The sequence below is a fragment of the Tachysurus fulvidraco genome, chromosome 16 (assembly GCF_022655615.1).
Source record: "Tachysurus fulvidraco isolate hzauxx_2018 chromosome 16, HZAU_PFXX_2.0, whole genome shotgun sequence".
Classification (NCBI taxonomy): domain Eukaryota; kingdom Metazoa; phylum Chordata; class Actinopteri; order Siluriformes; family Bagridae; genus Tachysurus; species Tachysurus fulvidraco.
Genome location: NC_062533.1, coordinates 20,099,096 through 20,125,647, shown reverse-complemented (window position 1 = coordinate 20,125,647; position 26,552 = coordinate 20,099,096). Strand labels below are relative to the sequence as shown.

Below are 26,552 nucleotides of genomic sequence, written 5' to 3'. Positions count from 1 at the left end.
TCATGCCTTTGCAGTTTTTAACCGGGTTTTTGTGTGTGTGAAGAGAAACTTTATTTATTCCTACAATTTTTATATTCATAAGCAACATACAAATTACACTAAATACAGATAATGTTACTAATCTAGTTACGATGGCGCTATCGACAGAGCGGACAGGAGCAGAGACTCTGGGAAAGAGCAGAAGAGGAGGATTGTGTACAGCCATGGACGTATTCAATTCAATTCAATTTCAAATTCAAAATTTCAAAATCAAATTCAGTTTATTTGTATAGCGCTTTTTACAATAGACAATGTCTCAAAGCAGCTTTACAGAACATAAACATAGAGCAGAAGGTAAACATAAGGAATGATAAAGGAAATAATGAATAATAAAAGAAAAAGAATTGACAGAATAAAACATTCAAGATTATTATTAGATATATATAGTTCACAATGACCTGTGGATGCTACCTCAATGCTGCAAGACTGTCTGCTACACTGACTGGGATCAGTTTCACATGGAAATTTGAGACACAATGACCTCTACTCATTGAATTACTGTCATTTTTCTAAGCATAAGTCACATCTAAACAACAGCATGCAGAAACTGCTTATGGAAGGAGAGGAAACTTAAAGAAATGCAAACACAATATAAGGACTTTAGAACAGCTCATGTGGAACAGAATTAAGGCACCGAATGACCACAAGAACAACCAGCGCTCTGTAACCTAGTAACATCTTTACAGAAACAACCCGAGGCTTTAACTCCAATTTATTCCAGGTAGTTGAATTTATTAAATGTTGGAAACATTGAAATTATCAATGTTTTTTTTTAATATACTGTATTTACATATAATGTATTATGAAGATTTCTTTTTATAGTTTGGTTTATTTATTTAAAAATATATGCACATAAAATTCACAACAATATGCAGATAAACACAGACTAATAATATAAAAATAATTATATAGAAAAATGTAACAATATTAAATGTTTGAAAAAAATAAATTGACTCCTTAAAATGCAAAAGCTATTAAAATTTAACTTACAGCAATGTTTCTACTGTCTGGTGCTTTAAATTAGAAATATAATTTCTCTATTATATTTTAACTTGAGCGTAAACGTCTTCATGGGTATTTTTGGCTCTGGATGTTCTGGAGGATGAAGGTTTTTTAGCAAAACTCACAGCTGCATAGTTCAAGACATCATCATCATCAGCAGTCTGATGAAGAACAAGAGCTGTTTATTAATCAGAGCGGATTAAAAGACTAAAATAATGACTACACTGATATTTAGGTGAATAGATGTCTATTAAAATTCTCTGTGCATTCAGATGTGGATTTATTTAACAGAACAGAATCCCAGTTAATAGAAGACTGGATTACCTGATTGGTGGGAATTTGATGGTTGCTTGATGAAGCATCTGAACAATAAGACACACAAGTAAAGATGAAATTCACATCATACAACAACTTTATACAATAACTCTATAAATAACAACAAATAAAAATAAACAAACCTTTTCTGTGATTTTTATATAAAACTCCAAGCAGAAGTGTGATTACGATAACAGAGAATATATTGGAGGCTATTAAGGGATTAATCCAGTCGTGTTCACCTGGAATGATGAAAATACACACAATGTATAAATCTACAACTTGTATAAATATTGTATGATTTATGAACAGTGAGAGGTTGTCACTATGGAACATTCTGTTATAGACAGTGAAAGGAAGCCAAATTATTACTTGTTTCATTGCTGCTGTGTGAACCATTGTTTGTACTTCCAGATGTATTACTGTGTGTCGTGTCTTTATCTTTACAGATAAATCAGAAAAGCAGCAAATAAAAAGAAATGAGACTAAATATAAATAATGTGAAACAGTAAATATTTGTTTACCTTCAAAAGGAAAGGAAGAAAAATTATTACTTGTTTCTCCACTGCTGGATGAATCTCTGTGTGTTGTTCCAGATGTTGGACGGTGTGTCGTGTCTTTATCTTTCAAATACATCAGAAAGGGAGAAAATAAACAGAAATAATGTCTGGATCATCACTTATGTGAAACCCCCCAATTCAGATATATAGCTAGCTTTGGTTTAAGTTTGATCAGAGAGGTTATAGTACATTCTGTTATAGACAGTGATTATATGATTTATGAACAGTGAGAGGTTGTCACTATGGAACATTCTGTTATAGACAGTGAAAGGAAATCTAATTATTACCTGTTTCATTGCTGCTTTTTGGGGTTTTAGTTGTATTACTGTGTGTCATCTCTTTATCTTTACAGATAAATCCGAAAAACAGCAAATAAACATAAATGATACTAAATATAATTAAAGTGAAATATTCAACATTTAATACATATGTAGGCATAATTCTGGTTAAAGTGTTGATCTGGAATTAGCAGGTTATCAGAGTAAAACTGTTTACCTTCAAATTGCAGACGTGTTCCAGATGTGAACTTCACTACACTTCCTTCCATTTCTCCACAGAAATATTCTCCTTTATCATCTTCTCTTGTTTTTTTAATATTGATGTCAAATTTATTGTCATTTACACTAATACTGAAACGAGCATCATTAAATCCTTCAATAAATTTGTAGCCCAGTTCTTTATTGTATGATTTTGCAATAAACTGAGGTAATTTTCCTGAAATCTGTCTGTACCAAACTACTTCTTTCTTTGTGTCACTGCTAATGCTACACTTCATAGTTACATCTTCTCCACGCTTTACTGTTATCACATCAATCTCCTTGATGTCAGAAGTTTTCACTGTAAAAATGTTTAATATTTAATGTCAGTAAATGAGTTAAATATAAAATATTATAGTTTTACATTAAAGTTTCAGAAAGTTACTCACCAGCTGTGAAGAGAGAAAAAAGAGCACAAAGAGCGACAAAGAGTCTGATCATCGTTCCTGTTCACACCAAGTGATCTAATGAACTTGTGTGTTCAGTACAAAACCAGGTCCAGACTCAGATCATTGCCATGCTGCTCGATGAATTCCAAGTCTGAAGTCTTGTGTTAAACGCTGCTGACAGGTCGAGTAGGATGAGGACAGATGACAGCTTGGCTGATCTAGCAGCATGTCGTTTCTCAGTAACAGCTATTAAACTCGACCACTAGAGAGTCAGCGATGTTCATAGTGGACTTCATCTGGAATGCCTACAAATCCCACCCCCCGCACTGTCTTCAAATCAGATCACGCTTCCCTCCTGCTCGTGCAAACTTAAACCCGCCCTCAGAACCAAACAATGCTGGTGGTACAGTTTAGATTCTACGCTACAGGACAGTTTAGATTGCGTGGACTAGGACATGTCTGGGTCTGACTTTGGTGATGGAGCTTTACTCAGATACCATAAAGTTCCATTAGAAAAGTGTTTTTTCACTTGTTCTCTTTTGTTCTTTCTTTTTCTTTTCCTCTGGCTGATATTTGTTGTTTTTATTGCTGACTGTTGACTCGGTTTTTATAATTACTGCAAATTCATTTAAAAAAGCCTTCATTTTGACCTTTGACCTTTTTTTCGCCACTTAATATGTCAGTGTTACAGAACTGTTGTCTTGTTGTGTTCAACAACATCAGTATTCTTTCTAAAGTCGGACATGGTTTCTGACACACACACACACACACACACACACACACACACACACACACACACACACACACACACACACACACACACAAAGATGGAACACAAATATCTCAAACTAACAGCAACATGAGGCCATTAAGTCAAACACATAGACACACAGAAACTGTCAAACACATAGACTCATGCAGCTATATATGTTTGAAATGACAATAATAGCTTCTTGACTTGACTCAGTGTTTTATTTGGGCTTATCATAATTATTCATATGTTTACAAAATTGTCAGTTTATACTTTACTCTGTTGTTGAGTCCTTTAGGCTGGATATCAGGCCTTACACAGTTAGAGCACGGTTTCTAGCTCAGTCTGAATAGTGCTCTTAACATACATGTTATTTATTAAAGATATTTTTAATGTATGAATTCCAGCTTTTGTGTTTTGGCCTGAGATTCTAACATAAAGACATTTAGACCGTTAACGTGACCCAGAATAAGTGTGTGTGTGAGCTGCTGGCTAAAACACCCAGCCTCTGAAACTCAGAAACCACAATGCTATTTCATTTAAACTGAGACTACAGCGTAGTGTGAGAGAGATCGCTGCTGCAGCCAGTAACACTTCTACACATGTGTTAAGAGTATTTTCAGACATGGCTTGAACACTTCAGTCTACTCTCATGACTGTTTCTAGGCTTGTTAGGAGCTTTGGCTCATAATCCCAGGTTTGTTTTCACACACAAATTAATTCTAAACTATGGATTATTTCTACTGTACAATATTTTAAAGTAAAAGTTAATATTACAAGGACATCCTTCTAGCTCTTTATAGATCTTTGGTTTGAAATAAATAAATATGGGCATGTTTTATACAGTTACTTATTAAATGATTCATATTCATGAAAAAGGATATGAGACTATTATATCGCATTTATAAAGGCTTCATAGATACACATTCTTGCTTTTCATTCAAGCTGTGTAATATCCAAGCCTGATTGCATCATGTTCAAACCCTTGCCTGGTGTCTCTGGTTTACAGTTTGACCTTTTTTATTGCTTGTAGCCTGTAAACCAACACTAATGTATAGACAAATTAACAAAGTACGATTCCTCATGTGACAAGCACTTTTGGGGTGACAGCCATCTTGGACAGAGCAAGGACTGTTTAACCCTCATGAGTTCTGCCTGGAATATGTATTTTTACTGCTGTTTTACCTGCCATAGCTATAATAATTTGTTTTTGTGCACACCATTGCCTACCATTTGCTGTGACTGTTTTCTGAAACACTGTTTGAACGTTCTGTTTCTATGGATTGTTTATGTGCCGTAGAGCTCTGTTAGTGGTAACAGCTCTGTGGTTTAAAGTGTTATAAAGTAAAACGTTGATTCTATCTTTATTAGGGCATTAAGAAATGTTCATAAAATAAAATAAAAACAAATGTCCTGACATGTATTCATGATTCTACATTAAGAAGCTTAAATATAAAATAAATAAATTAATAAATAGAGAGAAAAAAGAAAGAAAGAAAGAAAGAAAGAAAGAAAGAAAGAAAGAAAGAAAGAAAGATACATTTAAATCATGTATTGAATAACAATTTATTTTTCCGTACTGTTGAGTTAGTATTTTTTCAGTACATTCATTGCAGCTCTACATGACAGTGAAACATCTGAGACTTTTTTATTTAAAATATATTAAAGCCAAAATACAAAACTACAAGCAAAATGTCAATGTAATCACAGACCAAGATGGAATATTAAGATCTCAGAAATAAAGAGGACTTTATTGTTTTTTTCTTTCTTGTTTTATCGTTATTGTGACTTAATTTTTTCGTGATTTTTGCAAAAAAAAAACTTTCTAGAGTTAGCAAAGCTCAGTAATGCAGCATCATGGATCAATGTGTTTGCTCTGATCAGGGACTCAAACTGAAACAGCTCTCTGTCTGTCAGTGATTGACAACTTCCACATAAGTGTCTGACACTTAAGAAGTAGGCTGTGATGTCTGTAACTTTATTATTGTGATTTTTCTCGCTATACAATTACGAAAACTGAGTTTTATTATGTCGAGATCACAAGAAAACAAGAAAGACAATATATAATAATGCATGGTAAATTACAGCAAAAGTGAAACTAACAATTCTTTTTATTTCTTTTTACAACAAAAAATGATTGTAAAGATAATAACCAGAAAGGCAAGAACTCCAACTCTAAACATGGAAAGATAGATCATCACCTGATTCTGGAAACAACAACCTGTATGGAAAAATACAGATGTTTTAAAACACTTATTTTTGAGGATAATGAAAGTTTAAAGTTAAATTTGTTTATGAAGAAGAGGTCTTACTTTTCTCTGAAGGTATAATTCCATTCCTGAAGAGGATTTGTCCACACTCAGCCACAGCACAGTAGAGCGTTTCTTTACCAGAGGTTGTGAGCTTCCTCTTGGGGAGAGTGTAGACACAGCTCTGTGGAGGAGAACCAGCCTCAGAGCTCTTCTTACACTCATCACTGGTGTTTCCATGAGTGTAAATGATTCCTGGATCAGATTCTCCTGAGCCGTGTCTGAACCAGTACACGCTCGGTTCTTCACAGCTTGAAGTAATGGCTTGTACTGAACACTGGAGTGTGAGCGACTCTCCGTTCTCCAACACCGTTACAGCTGGAGGAGATCGTTTCCTCTCCTCATCTTTAATTTAGTAAAATATTACTATAAATAATGAGTGGTGTGAAATTACAGAGAATTCTACATAAAGGCTTGATCTGGAGCTAGTTATTAGTTATAGTTAGCAGGTTATCAGAGTAAAACTGTTTACCTTCAACAACCAAAAGGGTTCCAGATGTAAAGTCTGGTGAAGTGTTCAGCATTTCTACACAGAAGTATGTTCCTGTATCCTCTTCTGTCACATTTGTAATGTTGAGATTAAACAATTTTACATCACTAACACTGAAGCGTTTATCATTAGGTCTGAAATCTTTCCCCACTGTTCTCCCTAACAACTGAGGAACCTTTCCAAAACTCTGTTTGAACCAAAAAAGGTTATCTTTGTCACTGGACACGCCGCATTTTATAGTAACATCTTCTCCAATCTTTATTTTTTTAACTTGAATCTCCTTGATGTTAGAAGGTTTCACTGGAAAAAAAATCATTGTTTAATGGTTTTTAGTAATAAAGTCAAATGTCATGAATTGTATTTTTATAATTTTATAAGATTTCTATAAAAATATAAAAATGTAACTCACCTGATGTTAAGAGGCAAAGAGCAACAAAGAGTGTGATCATCGTTCTTGTACAAACAAAGTGATAGTGATGTTAGGAACTCAGACAGTTCAGTAGAAAACCAAGTTTAGAGACAACCCCTGATTGGATGATTTGAAGCTGTGGTCTGATTTGATTGGTCCAGTGGCTGTAATGAGATCTGATGGTGGAGTTTATACCCAGATATAACACGATCTCATACAAGCAAATATTTTACTAAACTGACAAATCTTCCCATGTGGCTGTTTTCTCTGACTGCAGTGATCATAGAACTCTATCCAGATAATCACAGTGCACTGGAAAGTCTGAGATGACCTGCAAAGCTGAACTCAGCAGTTATTGGATTAGTTTATGTATATATATATATGTATATTATTATTTTTTTCTAACTGACTTTAAATCAATGAATACAAAAAAATGTGAACAATACAAAAAGAGTGATGAGATCTCCACTAGAGGTGTGAACATGTGTGTAATTCCCATTCCACCTGCTGCAGAAGAATTCATGGAAAAACGATCACAAAGACTAATAAGTGTAAAATATTCGAAATGGTCAAGATTGAGTTTGTTTACTGTGTTGAGTGCAGGATTGTTATGTTTCCCAAGGCTCGGGTAGGAATAAGGAGATGGGAGGCAGGCTTGGGACAACTAAATAAATCCTTTATTTTTATTTAATTTTTTTTTATAATTTATCTTTAAAAAATGTCTTTTCTATTAGCACATGATTGAATTTCATCAGAGAGGAATCAGGGAGGTTTGGCGGGCATCTTGGTGAAGATGTTATATACTGGGAAGGGGAGGCTTACACACAAGTCTGTTTCCCAATTCACCACAAGGACTAGCAGCAGAAGCAGGCTGCAGATGAGAAGATTAGTAAAAAAGCATTAAAGTTACTGCACTAATACACTAGTCTCATCACATCATCCTGTGGTCAAAGCTCCATGGACGCTTGAGTTCTTTCACTCAAACTTCACACACCATGTCTATGATCCAATTAAGTGGAATCTACATCATTCAAAGACATTCTAGACATTTCTACACTTTCACCTTTCACTGTTTCTAGAGGAAGATGTCAAAGTATGGTGTGAGTGGGTAATCTAGCGTCTCATGGTTTGGTCACTAAATAAATCCTTTTCACTATTATAGCCTGAAAGTTCTATTATTTTCCTGGGACACTGGAGACAACATAATGTTAACCATTTCTACAAAAGATAAGGGTTACATTCTTATTCATGCAAAACCTGCACACAAACTGCTGCTGCATTTTAACACCTTTTATGTGGTATAAACCACACGCCGTCCTCATGCTGGGGTTTGGTTTAAGAACATCTCACACTAGACAATACATGTGAAAGTTAATGGAAACATCACACCTGCTTAAACTGTTTCAAATCTGAGGAAGTGTTTAGTTGTTAAAATAAAAACATTCATTGAGAACAACTCACATTAGACAATAATGTTAAAGTTAATGGAAACACAAACCTGCTTAAACCTGATTGTTTCAAAACTGCTTAAGTGTTTAGTGCTTATATACATTTCATTCATATACATTTTGAATATAATCAGTGAGGCCCTTTACAGACATCTGTTCCAATGAACATGTTTCTAATTTTCTTCATTAGGTAATATATAAGAAATTAAGAAAATGATGTCACTCTGTGGTATTTGTGGAATTTGATGGTGAATCTTGACTTTAATAAATGACTTACAGGCTTTTAAAATTTCTGGAAAAGTGGAAAATACCAAAATTCAAGTGGTCCACAAAAACTTAAGCAAATTTTGTACCAACAGCCATTTCTTGATATTTTAACCTTCAAAATCAAACAAAATGTATAGGCTTTTATATTCTAGAAATAATTTGAAGAATTTCAAGAAAAAATGCTGAGAGCACTGGTTTACAGTTTTTATTTTAACTTGAGCATAAACGTCTTCATGGCTCTTGGCTCTGGATGTTCTGGAGGATGAAGCAAAACTCACAGCTGCATAGTTCAAGACATCATCATCAGCAGTCTGATGAAGAACAAGAGCTGTTCATTAATCAGGGCAGATTAAAAGACTAAAATAATGACTACACTGATATTTAGGTGAATAGATGTCTATTAAAATTCTCTGTGCATTCAGATGTGGATTTATTTAACAGAACAGAATCCCAGTTAATAAAGGACTGGATTAAATAGAAGACAAAATGCAACGCTGTGATCATTGGAGACTCCATCGTGTGCCACATCCATGCTACTGCAGCTAAAGGTAAGGTACACATTCGCTATTTACCTAGTGCTCGTGTTCTTGATGTCGCTGCACAGGTACCTGGGATCCTGAGCAAGCACACCGGAGCTGTGGTTCTTCATGCCGGCATGAACGACACCAGCCTGAGGCAGTCAGATCACCATTCACTCACTCCCCCACCCCCCATTGCCCCTACACTGAATAAATTGCGCTACCGGCATTGTTTTCATCTGTCAAGTCAAGTCACTTTTATTGTCACATCACCACAGCACATGTGCCTTGGTGAGTGAACTTCTTAGGAGGAAACTCCAGAAATTGCAGAACAGTTGTACAGATATACTGATAAATATATAGGTAATGAGTTGACAAGTGAAAATGTGCAATTTGCTCATACATATAGTTTTTTTATAGTGCAATGTGTGTGTACAATATGTACAATTAACAAACATAATGAATTCAACAGGTGAAATGTGCAGTATGCTCATATACTGTATATAGCTGGCACAATGTGTGTACAATATGTACAATTAACAAACAGATAATGGAATCAGCAAATGAACATGTGCAATATGCTCATACGTGTCAGTACACACAGTGTGCTATTGGGCCTCCTTTCAGTAGCACTACATTTATATATGTATATGTGTAAATATATGTAAATATATTATATATAAAATACTATAACGTGCAAAACAGATTGTACAGGTACAGATTGTATATGTAAATATATTATATATAAAATACTATAAGGTGCAAAACAGATTGTACAGGTACAGAAGTGTGCATCGGATGGTATCTAGTGGTAGCAGATGGATTATGGCATTAAGGTGCAGTGTGTATGTAAAGTCCAGTGTGTCTAGTGCAGTGTGAGTGTATAGTCCAGTGGATAGTCCGAAGTTAAGGTGCAGTGTGTGGCTTACCATATTGTAAAGTATGCTGTAGGGTGAATTAGTTGTGACTGTCTGATAGCCTGAGGGAAAAAGCTATCCCATAGTCGACTGGTGCGGGATCGGATGGTGCGGAGACGTCTTCCTGAGGGGAGCAGAGAGAGCAGTCTGTGGGACGGGTGGCTGGAATCACTGATGATCCTTCGGGCCTTTCTTATACATCGCCTTGTGTAGATATCCTGGAGGGAGGGAAGCTCACCTCCAACAATGTGGCTGGCAGTTCGCACGACCCTTTTCAGAGCTTTACGGTTGCCAGCGGTGCTGTTTCCAAACCAGGCAGTGATGCAGCCCATCAGGATGCTCGCTATAGTGCAGGTGTAGCATGTTCTGAAGATGCTGGGGCTCATTCCAAACTTCCTCAGCCGTCACAGGAAGAAGAGGCGTTGATGTACCTTCTTCAGTACTGCATCAGTGTGTATGGCCCAGGTGAGATCCTCGCTGATGTTGACGCCGAGAAACTTAAAGCTGCTCACACGCTCCACAGGTGTCTTGTTGATGGTGATGGGTTTGTATTTAATCCTCTGTCTCCTGAAATCCACCACCAGCTCCTTGGTCTTGTCAATGTTGAGTGAGAGGTGGTTCTCCTGACACCATGTAGTCAGGGTGCTCACCTCTTCTCTGTAGGCCGTCTCATCGTTGTCAGTGATCAGGCCTATCACCGTTGTGTCATCAGCGAATTTGACGATGACTTTGGAGCTATGTGTGGCTGCACAGTCGTGTGTGTACAGGGAGTACAGGAGTGGGCTGAGGACACAGCCCTGAGGAGCACCAGTGTTGAGGATCAGCGGGGATGAAGTATTGCTGCCCATTCTTATCACCTGACTCCTGCCTGTCAGGAAATACAGAATCCAGCTGCACAGAGATCTGTTAGTCCCAGAGTCTGGAGCTTCACAACAAGTGTGGCAGGCACTATAGTGTTAAATGCGGAGCTGTAGTCAAGAAAGAGCATTCTCACATAGGTGTTCTTATTTTCCAGGTGGGAGAGAGCAGTATGAAGGGTGAAAGCGATAGAATCGTCTGTGGAAGGGTTGCTACGATATGCAAATTGTTTCTCTGATGAGTCTCTCAAAGCACTTGCTGAAGATGGGTGTGAGAGCAACTGGTCTCCAGTCATTTAGGCATTTTATTTTTCTTTGGTATGGGCACAATGGTGGATTTTTTGAAGGACGATGGAACCACAGACAGACAAAAGGAGAGGTTGAAAATGTCTGTGAACACACTGGCTAGTTGGGATGTGCATGTTCGGAGCACACGGCCTGGGATGCCATCAGGACCCGCAGCCTTGCGGATGTTTACTCGCCGAAAGGATCGGGTTACATCCGTGACAGAGACGGAGAGTGCACTCACATCTTCTGCAGCAGCTCTGTGTGGGTGGGGTTGTGAGCCTCGAAACGAAAAGTTATTTAGCTCATCCGGTAGAGAGGCGGCAATGTTCACAGTCGCTGGTTTGTTCCCTTTAAAGTCCGTGATGTTGTTGATGCCCTGCCACAAGCTTCTTGCATCATTGGTGTTGAATTGTTCTTCAACTTTGTTTTTATATTGCCTTTTTGTAGCTTTGATGGTTTTCCTGAGATCGTAGCTGGCTTGTTTGCGATCATCAGGATTCCCGGATTTAAAAGCAGATGTCCACGCTGACAAGGCCGCTTGAACATCACTATTAATCCACGGTTTTCAGTTGGGGTAGCCTCTATGTCGTCATCATCAGACGCTGCCCGGAACATGTCCCAGTCCACGTGATCAAAAGAGTTCTGTAGTATAGCGTCTGATTGGTCCGAGCAGCATTGGATTGTCCTGAGGGCAGGTGCTTCCCGTTTCAGTTTCTGACTTCCTGACTCAGTGCTGTTGTTTTGTGCCCTACACAATGAACATATTTTGTGTTAATGTTTTTAAATAGAAACACATAAAATGGTCAACCTGTGGTATTTGTGTAATTTGTTAATAAATTTAAAATACTCTAAAAATCATTTAAAATAAAGGACTTAAACAAACATTTTTAATCTGATTCAATGTTCAGTGTCTGAAATATAATTTCAGGTTAAACAGCCACATGTCACAGAGTAACCAGGTCCTTCCCTCACTCACCAGCATTCACATCCACCTGAGTACTAATCAGCACCACCTATTCCGCATTCACCAATCGACACCCCCCCTATATAAGCCACTCTCAGTCACTCACTCATTGTCTGGTCTCGTATGTACTAACATGATTTTCTCTGCAGTCATTCAAGCTCCAGACTCCCATTTGTCTCACAGCAGTCGGCTAAAAAAAAATGTACAGTTTTGGCTGTAAAGGATTCTTGTGTCTGTGGAATGACGAAACCAAGGCAGCCATCTTCAACGTTCTGTAGAAGTCCCAGGAGAAAAGCGTCCATGCACTAGATTCCCAAACGTCCTGCTATGATCACAAAAACCCAATATCCAAGAGTAGCTTTCTACTTTCTTCCCTGATATATATGTTCATGGACTCTTCAATAAACCGCACTCTGTTTTGCTTACCTTGGTCTGTAGCGTGTGACCTAGTACCGTAAGCAAGATGTATGTTCCAGCATCGGATCCCATTCGCGAACTAGTGGATCTTCTTCACTCATCGCTACAATCCAGCACCACCACACCTGTCACCACACAGCACCAACTTCGACTGCTACCGTAGTCGCATCCCCCATGGCCAGCCTGGCGCCCTACTCTGGTTCGACAGAGAATCGCACCGTATTTTTGCTTCAATATTCACTCGTGTTTGAGATGCAGCCGCAGCAATACCCCACCGAAGGCTCCAAAATAGCTTTCATCAATTCACATTTCCAAGGAAAGGCCCTCCAATGGGCAGATTTGTTGTGGCAACAAAACTCTCCGACAGTACAGTCATACAAACTCAAGTGTTATATCTTTTCTCCATCACTCTATTTCTATTTCAGCTCTCCTCAACTCCGGTTCAGCAGGTAACTTCATCTCCTTCAAACTATGTATCTCCCTTCAGATCCCCAAGATCACAGCTCAGTTTGTGCGTCACTTGGCAAGCGAGCATCTCATGGTTTGGTTGTTAAATCCTTTTCACATGCTCCACTATTACCTGAGGTTTCTATTTTTGTGCTGTGACACTGGGGACAACAAAATGTTAACCATATCTATAAAATATAAAGGTTGCATTTGTTTTAATGCAAAACTTGCACACAAACTGTTGCTGAACTTTAACACCTTTGACGTGGTAAAAAAAACACACTGTCCTCATGCTGGTGTTTAGTTTGAGATCATCTCACACTAGACGATACATGGGGAAGTTAATAGAAACAACAAACGTGCTAAAATTGTTTAGTGCTTAAAATAAAGACCAGAGATTATTCTGTGTTTTTTGGGGCTATAAATGATGTCACAAGGCAACTGTGGACTGAACTGTAAGATTTGTTTATTAATTCTCTACTAAACAGAAATTTTAATACAACCAGTGAAGTCATTTAGAGACATCTGTGGGAATGAACATGTTGCTAAAATTAGCTTAAATAGGAACACAAAAAATACACTGTGGTATTTGTGAAATTTGTTAATGTAAATAGTCTGAAAACATTTAAAATAAAGCACTTCTTGGCACATCATCGGTCTCAACATACATTTTTAATCTGATTTAATGTTCAGTGTCTGAAATTTAATTTCAGGTTAAACAGCCACATCTCATCAGTAATGTTGGAATCTTTATATTCAGCCCTCTTTCACTTACAGGCTCTTAATATTTCTGGAAAAGTTAATGTTTTATTAATTTGAAACAACTTAAAAATGGACAAAAACAGTGGCCCACAAAAACAAAACTTAATTAAAGACCTTCAATATCAAAAACAATAATATTAGTTTTTTTGCATCTTAGAAATAATCTGAACTATTTCAAGAAAAAAATGCTGAGAAAAACTGAAGAAGGCTTCAGAAAAAATATCATTTGTTTATTTTATTTTAACTTGAGCGTAAACGTCTTCATGGGTATTTTTGGCTCTGGATGTTCTGGAGGATGAAGGTTTTTTAGCAAAACTCACAGCTGCATAGTTCAAGACATCATCATCATCAGCAGTCTGATGAAGAACAAGAGCTGTTTATTAATCAGAGCGGATTAAAAGACTAAAATAATGACTACACTGATATTTAGGTGAATAGATGTCTATTAAAATTCTCTGTGCATTCAGATGTGGATTTATTTAACAGAACAGAATCCCAGTTAATAGAAGACTGGATTACCTGATTGGTGGGAATTTGATGGTTGCTTGATGAAGCATCTGAACAATAAGACACACAAGTAAAGATGAAATTCACATCATACAACAACTTTATACAATAACTCTATAAATAACAACAAATAAAAATAAACAAACCTTTTCTGTGATTTTTATATAAAACTCCAAGCAGAAGTGTGATTACGATAACAGAGAATATATTGGAGGCTGTTAAGGCAAGAATCAAGTTGTATTTGCCTGGAATGATGAAAATACACACAATGTATAAATCTACAACTTGTATAAATATTGTATGATTTATGAACAGTGAGAGGTTGTCACTATGGAACATTCTGTTATAGACAGTGAAAGGAAACCAAATTATTACTTGTTTCTGTGCTGTTGGGTGAATCGCTGTGTGTAGTTCCAGATGTATTACTGTGTGTCGTGTCTTTATCTTTACAGATACATCAGAAATGCAGCAAATAAACAGATATGATCCTAAATATACATAATGTGAAACAGTAAATATTTGTTTACCTTCAAAATGAAAGGAAGACAAATTCTTACTTGTTTCTGTGCTGCTGGATGAATCTCTGTGTGTTGTTCCAGATGTTGGACGGTGTGTCGTGTCTTTATTTTTACAGATACATCAGAAAAGGAGAAAATAAACAGAAATGATACTAAACATAAATAAAGTGAAATATTCAACATTTAATACATATGTAGACATAATTCTGGTTAAAGTGTTGATCTGGAATTAGCAGGTTATCAGAGTAAAACTGTTTACCTTCAAATTGCAGACGTGTTCCAGATGTGAACTTCACTACACTTCCTTCCATTTCTCCACAGAAATATTCTCCTTCATCATCTTCTCTTGTTTTTTTAATATTGAGATCAAATTTATTGTCATTTACACTAATACTGAAACGAGCATCATTAAATCCATCAGTAAATCTGTAGCCCGATTCTTTATTGTATGATTTTGCAAAATACTGAGGTAATTTTCCTGAAATCTGTCTGTACCAAACTACACTATCTTTCTTTGTGTCACTGCTAATGCTACACTTCATAGTTACATCTTCTCCACGCTTTACTGTTATCACATCAATCTCCTTGATGTCAGAAGTTTTCACTGTAAAAATGTTTAATATTTAATGTCAGTAAATGAGTTAAATATAAAATATTATAGTTTTACATTAAAGTGTCAGAAAGTTACTCACCAGCTGTGAAGAGAGAAAAAAGAGCACAAAGAGCGACAAAGAGTCTGATCATCGTTCCTGTTCACACCAAGTGATCTAATGAACTTGTGTGTTCAGTACAAAACCAGGTCCAGACTCACACCTGATTGGATGATTTGAAGCTGTGGACTGATTTGATTGGTCCATTAGCTGTAATGAGGTGTGAAGCTCACAGTGAATTCTTGTCTATTCTGATGGTGTGACGAGTCACATGACTTTACAGATATGATACACTGGAGCTTTATCAGTCCTGTGTGCTGAAATCTCTCTGATAGAAGAAGTTTAATGAAGAACAAAAAAATGTATTCTCTAAATATGTTTATCTTTTACTTTTAGTCAAACTAAAGAACACAGCTTTAATTATGAGCTTCCAGGGGCAAGTCCTAATGGTTAGAGAGTCTGACTCGTAATCCTAAGGTTGTGGGTTCGAGTCTCGGGCCGGCCACGACTGAGGTGCCCTTGAGCAAGGCACTGAACCCCCCAACTGCTCCCCGGGCGCCGCAGCATAAATGGCTGCCCACTGCTCCGGGTGTGTGTTCACTGCTGTGTGTGTGCACTTTGGATGGGTCAAATGCAATGAACGAATTCTGAGTATGGGTCACCATACTTAGACGTATGTCACTTTCAGCTTAAGCTCCAGTTTTGTACCTTCAATGACCTTAAATATTTATTTACTTTCATATTTTTGTAGCTAAATATACAATAACTATCTCTTAATGGTTCCATCCCAGTGAATGCATTTAAAAACACACCTCTGATACTTTTAATGGCATTTTGTTTTCTTTGAAGTAAACACTAATAATAGCATAAAACATGACCTGGTCATCTGAACCCATAGGTTCCTAACAAAAGTCATGAACTCATGTAGGTTTGCATTTAACAAATGAACTACAACAGTTTAAGAACCCTTGTTCAGTCTCAGACACGTCTCAACGATCAGTTACAGTATGAACTGGTGTGATTTGGGGATGTCAGGATGTAGCCTGGACTTTTGCCATGTTCCTTTTGATTATGTTTTGTGTTCATGTGTCTGCCCCACTCTTTTTTATTCCTCCCACCTCAGCACACCTGTCCCTTATGTGTCTAATGCCTCTTTTCCACCGGATAGAGCCGGGTGCTGGTTCAGAGTTGGTTCCACTGGTGAACCTTCTAAGATCCGGTTTGCCTTTCCACCGGCTAGTGAGCCATCACAGCGCCGAGTGTGACGTCACTGTATACGTGTCACGTATCCCAGCAACGTTAGCGCAGCAGCGGCAAACACAAACACAACAACGATGGCGGATGTTGCTTTACTGTTAATGCTCATGGCTTTGTGAAACCTACATTGGCATCCAAACGCGGCGAATAAAACGTGTACGTGCGGCTCCGTGTAATCTGTATAAACGGAGGTTGTAATCGAAAAAGTACATAACGTTATTTTATCATTAACACAGAAAAAAATATAGCCTTAGCATGTAGCTACCTACTATCATGTGTGCTGATAATGTATCATATCGCAGTAAAGTAAAAGTGTATTAAACATTAGTATACTTAAGGTACATTATCAAATGCGCTAACAGTAGCCCCGCCCACAGCCCCGCCCCAAGCGGTTCTTAAGTCTAGACCAGCAACGTTTTGGTGCTACTTAAGAACCACTTTTCCTGGTTCGGAGCCGGTGCTTTGGCGGTCGAAACAGAAAGAACTGGTTCTAAATTAGGCTCTGGCTCCGAACCAGCACTCGAACTGCCTCGGTGGAAAAGGGGCATAACTGTCTTTCTTATTCACTTGTGCTGTGTTGCCATTGGCAGTGCAAAATCTTTGTTTTATCTCTGTAATGTCTTCGTCTGTTGTGTCTTGTTTTTTGAATCTGTCTTACACAAAAAAAAACCCTGTTCTCTGACAGAAGGATTCCGCAGGATAGTGTCTAGCAGGATGGCGTCTAGCCTGGCATTGGATAATTATGGGAGCATTTCTTTGGATTATTCTTTCTGCCCTTTACTTTTTTGGTTTGTTCACTGAAGTTTTGGGTTATTTTATTTATTTATGTTTTTTTTTTTTTTTTTTCGGTGGACATCACACATCTGTTCTGTTGGAGGATGTCGCTTCACTTCCTGTTTTCCCGTGGAGGACGCCGCCTCACTTTTTGTCTGGCTGCGGCTTGCCGAGGTTGTCTCTCTGTTCCTCTGCTCGGCTGTGGACATCACTCGGGCCTCTGCTTGGCTGTGGATTTCACTTGGTGCTTCCACTTGGTTGTGGACGTCACTCGCCTCTTCCCTTGTCTATTCATTCCCGCCTCAGCACACCTGTCACACCTGTCTCTTTAACTCAAGAAAGGCAGCGATGTTCAGAGTGGATTTTTTTCTTCTGGAATGCCTACAAATCCCAACCCTGCCCTTTCTTCCAATCAGATGACTATTCCAACCTGCTCCTACCCATTTACACCTGCCCTCAACACCACCCAATGCTAATTAATCAAATCAGAAATCTAAGTAAAAGACCAGATCACAATGACAGATCACATTAAGGTGGAGTTTTAATCTGATACCAAATATTCTTTCTTCAGGAAAGTGTTTTTTCCTTCTTCCCTCTTCTTAATCCTCTTCCACCTGGTTGATATTTGCTGTTTTTAATGTTGACTGTTGACTCTGTTGTGTTACACTTTATAATATAATAACTGCATATTCATTTAAAAAATCTCTCATGTTGACCTTTGACCTTTTCTAACACACTGAGTTTATTTACCACTTAATGTGTCAATGTTACAGAAGAGTTGTCTTGTTGGTCAGGTGTAAGGTGTAAGTCAGGTGTAAGTCAGGTGTAAGGTGTAAGTCAGGTGTAAGGTGTAAGTCAGGTGTAAAGTACAGGCCTTCCCGGGCCTAAAGAAATGTACCCGACCAGAAGTGACCCGAATCACTTTTTACCCCTAACATGACGTGCGTATTTTATTATTTTTTTAAAGAAAGACCCGACCCGAGACAAACCCGAAAAAATTAGACCCATGTCCAACTTGACCCGTGTGCAATTTTTTTTAATCTGACTGGACCCGAACGTTGCATAACTCTACATTAAAATAACCGCTACAGCATGGATTAAAAATTGATTGACAGGTCTGTTTCAACGAAAATTAGCTTACCACCAGCCACACGTCACCAGCCACATGTTGCAAGCGGTCTTGGCAAACAGAGGAGAGGTTGGAAAAGGACTCGATAAACACGCAAGATACAATAGTTCGGGTCTTCTCGGGTCCGTTCGGTAAAAACACATTCATTTTAAATTACCCTAGACCCGATGCCGTGCAACTTTTAGACCCGAACCCGCTCAGGTCTCGGGTCGGACCTCAGGTTTTCGGATCTAAGTGGACCGTGAAGACCTCTAGTGTAAAGTGTAAGTCAGGTGTAAGGTGTAAGTCAGGTGTAAGGTGTAAGTCAGGTGTAAGGTGTAAAGTGTAAGTCAGGTGTAAGGTGTAAGTCAGGTGTAAGGTGTAAGTCAGTTGTAAGTCAGGTGTAAGTCAGGTGTAAGTTATCATTGTTTAATAGAGAACTTTTATCCTAGTGTGAATGTGTTGGTCACTACAACACCCTCATTACAAGAAAGATACTGACATGTCCATGTGTTGAAGTGATGAACTATATTAATTTTATCTTTAAAGTTTTCTCTCTCTACTTATTACTGAAGTTTCTCAATAATGAAACGTGTCTCTGAGCTTCAACTTCTGTTCTAATGTTCTAATGGCGGCTTTATAAAAGTCTAACAATTCTTTGTGTCATTTGTTTGTATCTCTCAGATACAAAACCACAGAAATGTTTCTATTAACAGTCACACACACACACACACACACACACACACACACACACACACACACACACACACACACACACACACACACTATCTGGTGTGATGGAAAGTACAGCACAAACATCTCAAACAAACAGCAGCATGAGGCCATTAACGTTTTAACCACAAACAAAGGTGTGAAACTGCTGGACTTATAGACTGCAGCAGCACTTTGTCTAAACATTTTGCATAAATAACACTGTATATGTTTTATTCAGGTTCATCCTTAATTTAGTTATAAAGTCAAACCTTTGGGAAGATATGAATCATTTAATTCCAACTGTGTCTCTGTTGTTAAGTCCTTTAGGGTGGATAACAGGCCTTATATAGTTAGAGCAGTTTCTAGCACAGTCTGAGTAAACAGTGCTCTTAGTATTCTACATGATATTTATTAAAGACTTTTTATTAATAAAGTTAAGCTTTTGTGTTTTAACCTGAGATTCTATTGTAAAGACATTTAGACTGTTAACATGACCCAAAATAGCTACAGTCTAAAACACTTTGAAACACTCGTCTCTGAAACTCAGAAACCACATGTTATTGCTGTTAAACTGAAACTACTGCATGGTGTGACAGAGAGCTGCTGCAGCTAATAACAATGACTGAACATATGACCTTTACCTTCACTTAATATTTATAAGTCCTGTTGATCATCACAAGGAGGTGAAAGCCTGTGCCAGGCTAAAAATGAACCTTAGACAGCCTTTCACTCAACCATCATGTTCTCCAATGTTTACTCCCTTAGATTACATCCAAGTCCAGCAGGTTACACACTGAGCTCCGGATGACATCATTCACCTACCAGACAGTGGAGGCTTACAAACTACCTCCTGCTTTACTCTGACAAACAGAGGTGCTTGTACTAGGACCACATGCAGTCAGATGTAAGCTTTCTGATTCCAGAGGAACCCTGGTCTTTGTTTCATCATGTGCAGCAGTAAAAGACCTTGGTGTGATTACTCAGTCCTGTCTCTCTTTGCTGACTGTAGAGCAGTTGGACACTTTATGTCCCAGGAAGCCCCCATGTCTGTGTCACATCTTGGCTCTCACTTTTAATTATGATGACTTGCTGGAGTTCCTGCCCGCACTTTGCACATAATGTACATATTGTCTTTAACTATCAGATAATTACAAGCATACCTAATCTATCATTTGAAGACTTCAGCAGGAAGGAATTAGTGTTAAGTCTATAATGAACTCAGACATTACCCTGACATATTAGTTTCTCAGGAGGACTTGGTTGCAGAATTCGACTTGACTTCAAACTGTTGTAGTCACACAGTTGTATGATGGCTCTGTGGGCACATATGCACTTTGTTAGGGGGATACGGAACATCATCAGCCTCTCATTCATTGTAGTGGGTGTTTAATTAAAGCTCAGTAAAAAGTTTAATTATTAATTGTTAGTCCAACACCATAATGATATTAGCCACCAGGAGGTAGACTTTCCAGAAGAATGTATAAGCACCTCCCACTTCTTTCAAAGAACCTTTGCATAGGAGCCTTCACTGAGAACAGCAATATCCATACTTTTGTCTCAGAAGTCTTACCTAGCAGCTTAGCAGGGCAGTGGCAGGCCATAAACAACCTCTGGGCACTACTGCAAAATGCCCTACCAAATGTAGCATGGGGCATCAAAGCTCCCAGTTACAGTGTCTGGAAGCAGTGAGGGCTGGCAGGAGTCTTGTTGATGAAGAGGCTTACACTCAAGGCAGTTCCCCAATTCACCACAAGGGCTAGCCAATGGCAGCAGATTAGCAAGTTAGCAAGAAAGCATGCAATGTCTACTTACTGCACTTCTGTTAAATCAGTAACTGTGTGCACATCCCACCTTCTGGCAGGTGCAGGACAAAAGAAACTGTTAAAGTAAAAAAATTGTAATGTCCACAACACTTTTTAAACTCCCATCTTTATTAATTAAAAAGCAACGTTTCGACCCTGTTGGGTCTTCTTCAGGCAAATGAAGACTTACTGCACTTCCACACCAGTTGCATCATGTCACCATACACACACACACACACACACACACACACACACACACACACACACACACACACACACACACACACACACATACACACATACCTACACACACACACACACACACACACACACACATGCAACTACATTTCTCATTTAGTAACAGCTTTATTTCTGAGAAACGTAGATTTTTAGAACTCTATTAGCAAAGACAGCAGGATAAAAGATCCATATCCAGACCATAGGGTGACAGCCATGAGAGTGAGTGACATCATTTCATTAGGGGAAAACTTTAGAATGAGAGCGTGAACCACAACTTCAGTATTAAAGCCTAGACAGTGGAGCAAATAGGTGATGATTAGGTGACATAGCTGCAAAGCCAAAGCTAATGCTAAGGCTCACTTCACTGGAACTGAGAGGCTCAAAGCCGTTCCATCAGGACTTTGCCCCGTCTACACAATATGAGCTCCATGGACACTCAAGTTCTTTCACTCAACCTTATCACACCGTGTCTTCATAGAGCTCACTTTGTGCACAGGGACATTGTCATGATAGAACAGTGTTTGTCCTTAAAGTCTTACTTCCAGTGAAGTGGAATCTTAAACTACACCATTCATAGACATTCTAGACAAGTCTACACATTCACCTTTGCTCTGTGTGCACGGTTTCTAGGGAGAGATATCAACAGTAAGTTGTGAAAGTATGGTGTGAGTGGGTAAGCGAGCATCTCATGGTTTGGTTGTTAAATCCTTTTCACATGCTCCACTATTACCTGAGGTTTCTATTTTTGTGCTGTGACACTGGGGACAACAAAATATTAACCGGTTCTAAAAAATATAAAGGTTGCATTTGTATTTATTCAAAACTTGCACACAAACTGTTGCTGAACTTTAACACCTTGACGTGGTAAAAAAAACCACACTGTCCTCATGCTGGTGTTTAGTTTGAGATCATCTCACACAAGACGATACATGGGAAAGTTAATAGAAACAACAAAACTGCTAAAATTGTTTAGTGTTTAAAATAGAGACCAGGGGTCTCATTTATAAATCTGTGCTTAGGATCCCTACTAAAAGTTTACGTACGCCCAAAAGCCAAAAAAGGCGTACGCAAAAAAAATTCCGATTTATAAAACCGTGCATATGCACTCGTGTAAGCAATGTTCCCTTTATAAATCACAGATCACCCGCAGATGTGCGTACGTGAACCAGCCTCAAATCCCGCCCTGTACACGCCCATTTTTAACCATAAATCATCAATGCAAATGACTGCGCGGGCACGAGAGTGGACCTCGTTATAATGAGTTTCCTCTGCGCTCTGTGTGTTTAAAAATGGGGTGAGGAGCCAACATCTCAGTGGTAGCCACTGTCGCCTGCAGGTCATAATTATATTAAAAACAACATTGTTATAAATATATTAAAAACAAAATTGTTACATTTTCTACTTTTTAATATTGTTAAACTTACATCACGTACTGCGCCTGCATTTAGTCTGTTCCCTACACTGTTATGTGTCAAGATAAAGGAATCATGTGTTGAACCAGGCCAGCGTGCCACAATGTTTGTGAGGGTCGTGTTGGAGTCACATATGATTTACACATTAATAGAATGCACATGCTTTCTATTAACATAAGCAAATTCATTTTCAGATGGTGCCCTTAAAGCAACATGAGTGCAGTCAAAAGCGCCGATTACATTTGGGAAACCAGACATTGATGCAAAATTTCATTGTAATTTCGGCCTGTTCTCGCACACTGTAGGGGAACCTGATGTATCTCACACACTGTAGGGGAACCTGATGTACCGACTACCCATATTAAGTATTCCATTCAAAACGACAGATATTATGGCACTCAGGGACGGCTGTGATATACCAGACCTATAGGGTGAAATGATAGATTCCAATAGAATTATTTCATATACGGAAAGGTTTTAGACACAAAGTTAAGGATTACTTATATGTTTTTAATATATATATATAATTTACCTGGCTGCCAATTCCCGCTGGAAACAGCCGGTTGCCAAGAACCCCAGAGTGGTGAGGACTTGTATTTGGACTGGGATGGCATGGTTCCGGTGTGTTGCCCTCTCTAATACTGGACCCAATTCAACACATAGATCTAAGAGCACAGCTCTAGGGAATCTAAATCGGCTTATTAGCCAGTCATCATCATGGGACAGGAAATCATCATGGTCCCTGAAAACTCGTTCTCTCCTTATTCTGCCATTGGCGTAATCCTCCAACAGTGCCAGCAGTGCCATCATGAAGCATTACATACCCGTGTCACCGGAGGATTTATATGTTTCTAGCAATTAGACTGATCGTTAACACCTTGACAAAATCACAGAATTAATTTGTGTGCGAAAATTTAAGACGAAAATGTTATAGTGAACACTCGTCTTCATGACGGTTTTGTAATGAACACCGTAATAGTTAGGACCGATGATGAGCAGCGATTGTGCTTCATGACTGTATTTGCAGACTTTGACATTTTATGATATATGTATGTAGTTTTTACACTGTGTTCTGCAGTTCTCTAATAAAAGGGTATTTCATGCTATTCTGTATCACATGTAGTCGTTCCATCTCCTTCTGCGCTCCCGTTGTGGACAATGTGACTGTAAGGCAGCGCTGATTATTCCTTCATTTATTCATCTTCTACCGCTTATCCGAACTACTCGGGTCACAGGGAGCCTTACCTCAGGCGTCTTTGGGCATCAAGGCAGGATACATCCTGTACGGAGTAGCGCTGATTATTATTATTATTATTTTATTTTTAATACATTTTGAATTACGTTTGGATTTTACTAGAATCATCAGCACAAATAACACTGTTGGATTTAATCCTCATGATAATGTGGATATAACATATGAAATGGAGTGAAAATTTAATGTCATTAATTCTTATAATCGTTCTTCTCACATGAATTTTCTACAATCTAACTTCAGTTCACGACCTCACCATCTGTGTCGCCAATTCCCTTTGTCTCCAGAATGTGCGTACGCACGTCTCAAAGTTTGCTTAAAGGTGCGCACATTTTCCCGTCAAGTTTGTTTTTTATAGATCACAACCTTTACGCGAAAACTGGCGTACGCACGTTTCCAGCCCCGTTTTGTGCATACGCACGCTTTATAAATGAGACCCCAGAGCTTATTCTGTGTTTTTTGGGGCTATAAATGATGTCACAAGGCAACTGTAGACTGACCTGTAAGATTTGTTTATTAATTCTCTACTAAACAGAAATTTTAATACAACCAGTGAAGTCATTTAGAGACATCTGTGGGAATGAACATGTTGCTAAAATTAGCTTAAATATGAACACAAAAAATACACTGTGGTATTTGTAAAATTTGTTAATGTAAATAGTCTGAAAACATTTAAAATAAAGCACTTCTTGGCACATCATCGGTCTCAACATACATTTTTAATCTGATTTAATGTTCAGTGTCTGAAATGTAATTTCAGGTTAAACAGCCACATCTCATCAGTAATGTTGGAATCTTTATATTCAGCTCTCTTTCACTTACAGGCTCTTAATATTTATGGAAAAATAATTTCTCTATTTTATTTTAACTTGAGCGTAAACGTCTTCATGGCTCTTGGCTCTGGATGTTCTGGAGGATGAAGGTTTTTTAGCAAAACTCACAGCTGCATAGTTCAAGACATCATCATCATCAGCAGCAGTCTGATGAAGAACAAGAGCTGTTTATTAATCAGAGCGGATTAAAAGACTAAAATAATGACTACACTGATATTTAGGTGAATAGATGTCTATTAAAATTCTCTGTGCATTCAGATGTGGATTTATTTAACAGAACAGAATCCCAGTTAATAGAAGACTGGATTACCTGATTGGTGGGAATTTGATGGTTGCTTGATGAAGCATCTGAACAATAAGACACACAAGTAAAGATGAAATTCACATCATACAACAACTTTATACAATAACTCTATAAATAACAACAAATAAAAATAAACAAACCTTTTCTGTGATTTTTATATAAAACTCCAAGCAGAAGTGTGATTACGATAACAGAGAATATATTGGAGGCTATTAAGGGATTAATCCACTTCTGTTCACCTGGAATGATGAAAATACACACAATGTATAAATCTACAACTTGTATAAATATTGTATGATTTATGAACAGTGAGAGGTTGTCACTATGGAACATTCTGTTATAGACAGTGAAAGGAAACCAAATTATTACCTGTTTCTGTGCTGTTGGGTGAATCGCTGTGTGTAGTTCCAGGTGTATTACTGTGTGTCGTGTCTTTATCTTTACAGATACATCAGAAAAGCAGCAAATAAAAAGATATGATCCTAAATATACATTATATGAAACAGTAAATAATTGTTTGCCATCAAAATTAAAGGAAGCCAAATTATTACTTGTTTTTGTGCTGCTGTGTGAATCTCCGTGTTTTGTTCCAGATGTTGGACGGTGTGTCGTGTCTTTATTTTTTACAAGTACATCAGTAAAGAAGAAAATAAACAGAAATCATACTAAACATAAATAAAGTGAAATATTCAACATTTAATACATATGTAGACATAATTCTGGTTAAAGTGTTGATCTGGAATTAGCAGGTTATCAGAGTAAAACTGTTTACCTTTAAATTGCAGACGTGTTCCAGATGTGAACTTCACTGCACTTCCTTCCATTTCTCCACAGAAATATTCTCCTTCATCATCTTCTCTTGTGTTATTAATACTGAGATCAAATTTTTTGTCATTTACACTAAAACTGAAACGATCATCATTAAATCCTTCACTAAATCTGTAGCCCAAATCGCTCTTGTATGGTTTGCAATAAACTGAGGTAATTTTCCTGAAATCTGTCTGTACCAAACTACATTCTCTTTCTTTGTGTCACTGCTAATGTTACACTTCATAGTTACATCTTCTCCACGCTTTACTGTTATCACGTCAATCTCCTTGATGTCAGAAGTTTTCACTGTAAAAATGTTTAATATTTAATGTCAGTAAATGAGTTAAATATAAAATATTATAGTTTTACATTAAAGTTTCAGAAAGTTACTCACCAGCTGTGAAGAGAGAAAAAAGAGCACAAAGAGCGACAAAGAGTCTGATCATCGTTCCTGTTCACACCAAGTGATCTAATGAACTTGTGTGTTCAGTACAAAACCAGGTCCAGACTCAGATCATTGCCATGCTGCTCGATGAATTCCAAGTCTGAAGTCTTGTGTTAAACGCTGCTGAAAGGTCGAGTAGGATGAGGACAGATGACAGCTTGGCTGATCTAGCAGCATGTAGTTTCTCAGTAACAGCTATTAAACTCGACCACTAGAGAGTCAGCGATGTTCATAGTGGACT

General features: G+C 37.9%; 1 protein-coding gene and 1 pseudogene across 1 annotated transcript; both read right to left on the bottom strand.

Annotated features, from left to right (window-relative positions):
• Positions 1-974: 974 nt before the first annotated feature.
• On the bottom strand, positions 975-26,552 carry LOC125138450 (annotated as a pseudogene).
• Positions 5,209-6,908, bottom strand: LOC113647998 (vascular endothelial growth factor receptor 1-like). Its single transcript, XM_047801440.1, has 4 exons — positions 6,801-6,908; positions 6,374-6,691; positions 5,905-6,246; positions 5,209-5,813 (listed from the first exon to the last, which is right to left on the bottom strand). Exons 1-4 carry the CDS (start codon positions 6,838-6,840, stop codon positions 5,704-5,706), a joined length of 810 nt encoding a protein of 269 aa, XP_047657396.1. The 5' UTR covers positions 6,841-6,908; the 3' UTR covers positions 5,209-5,703.

Bases quoted from the DNA above. Each gene is read 5' to 3' on its own strand.
- LOC113647998 (XM_047801440.1), bottom strand. From the start codon at position 6,840: ATGATCACACTCTTTGTTGCTCTTTGCCTCTTAACATCAG. The intron at 6,247-6,373 runs GTAAACAGTTTT...ACTAAATTAAAG, and splicing joins AACCCTTTTGGTTGTTGAAG to ATGAGGAGAGGAAACGATCT. The intron at 5,814-5,904 runs GTAAGACCTCTT...TTTTCCATACAG, and splicing joins AATTATACCTTCAGAGAAAA to GTTGTTGTTTCCAGAATCAG.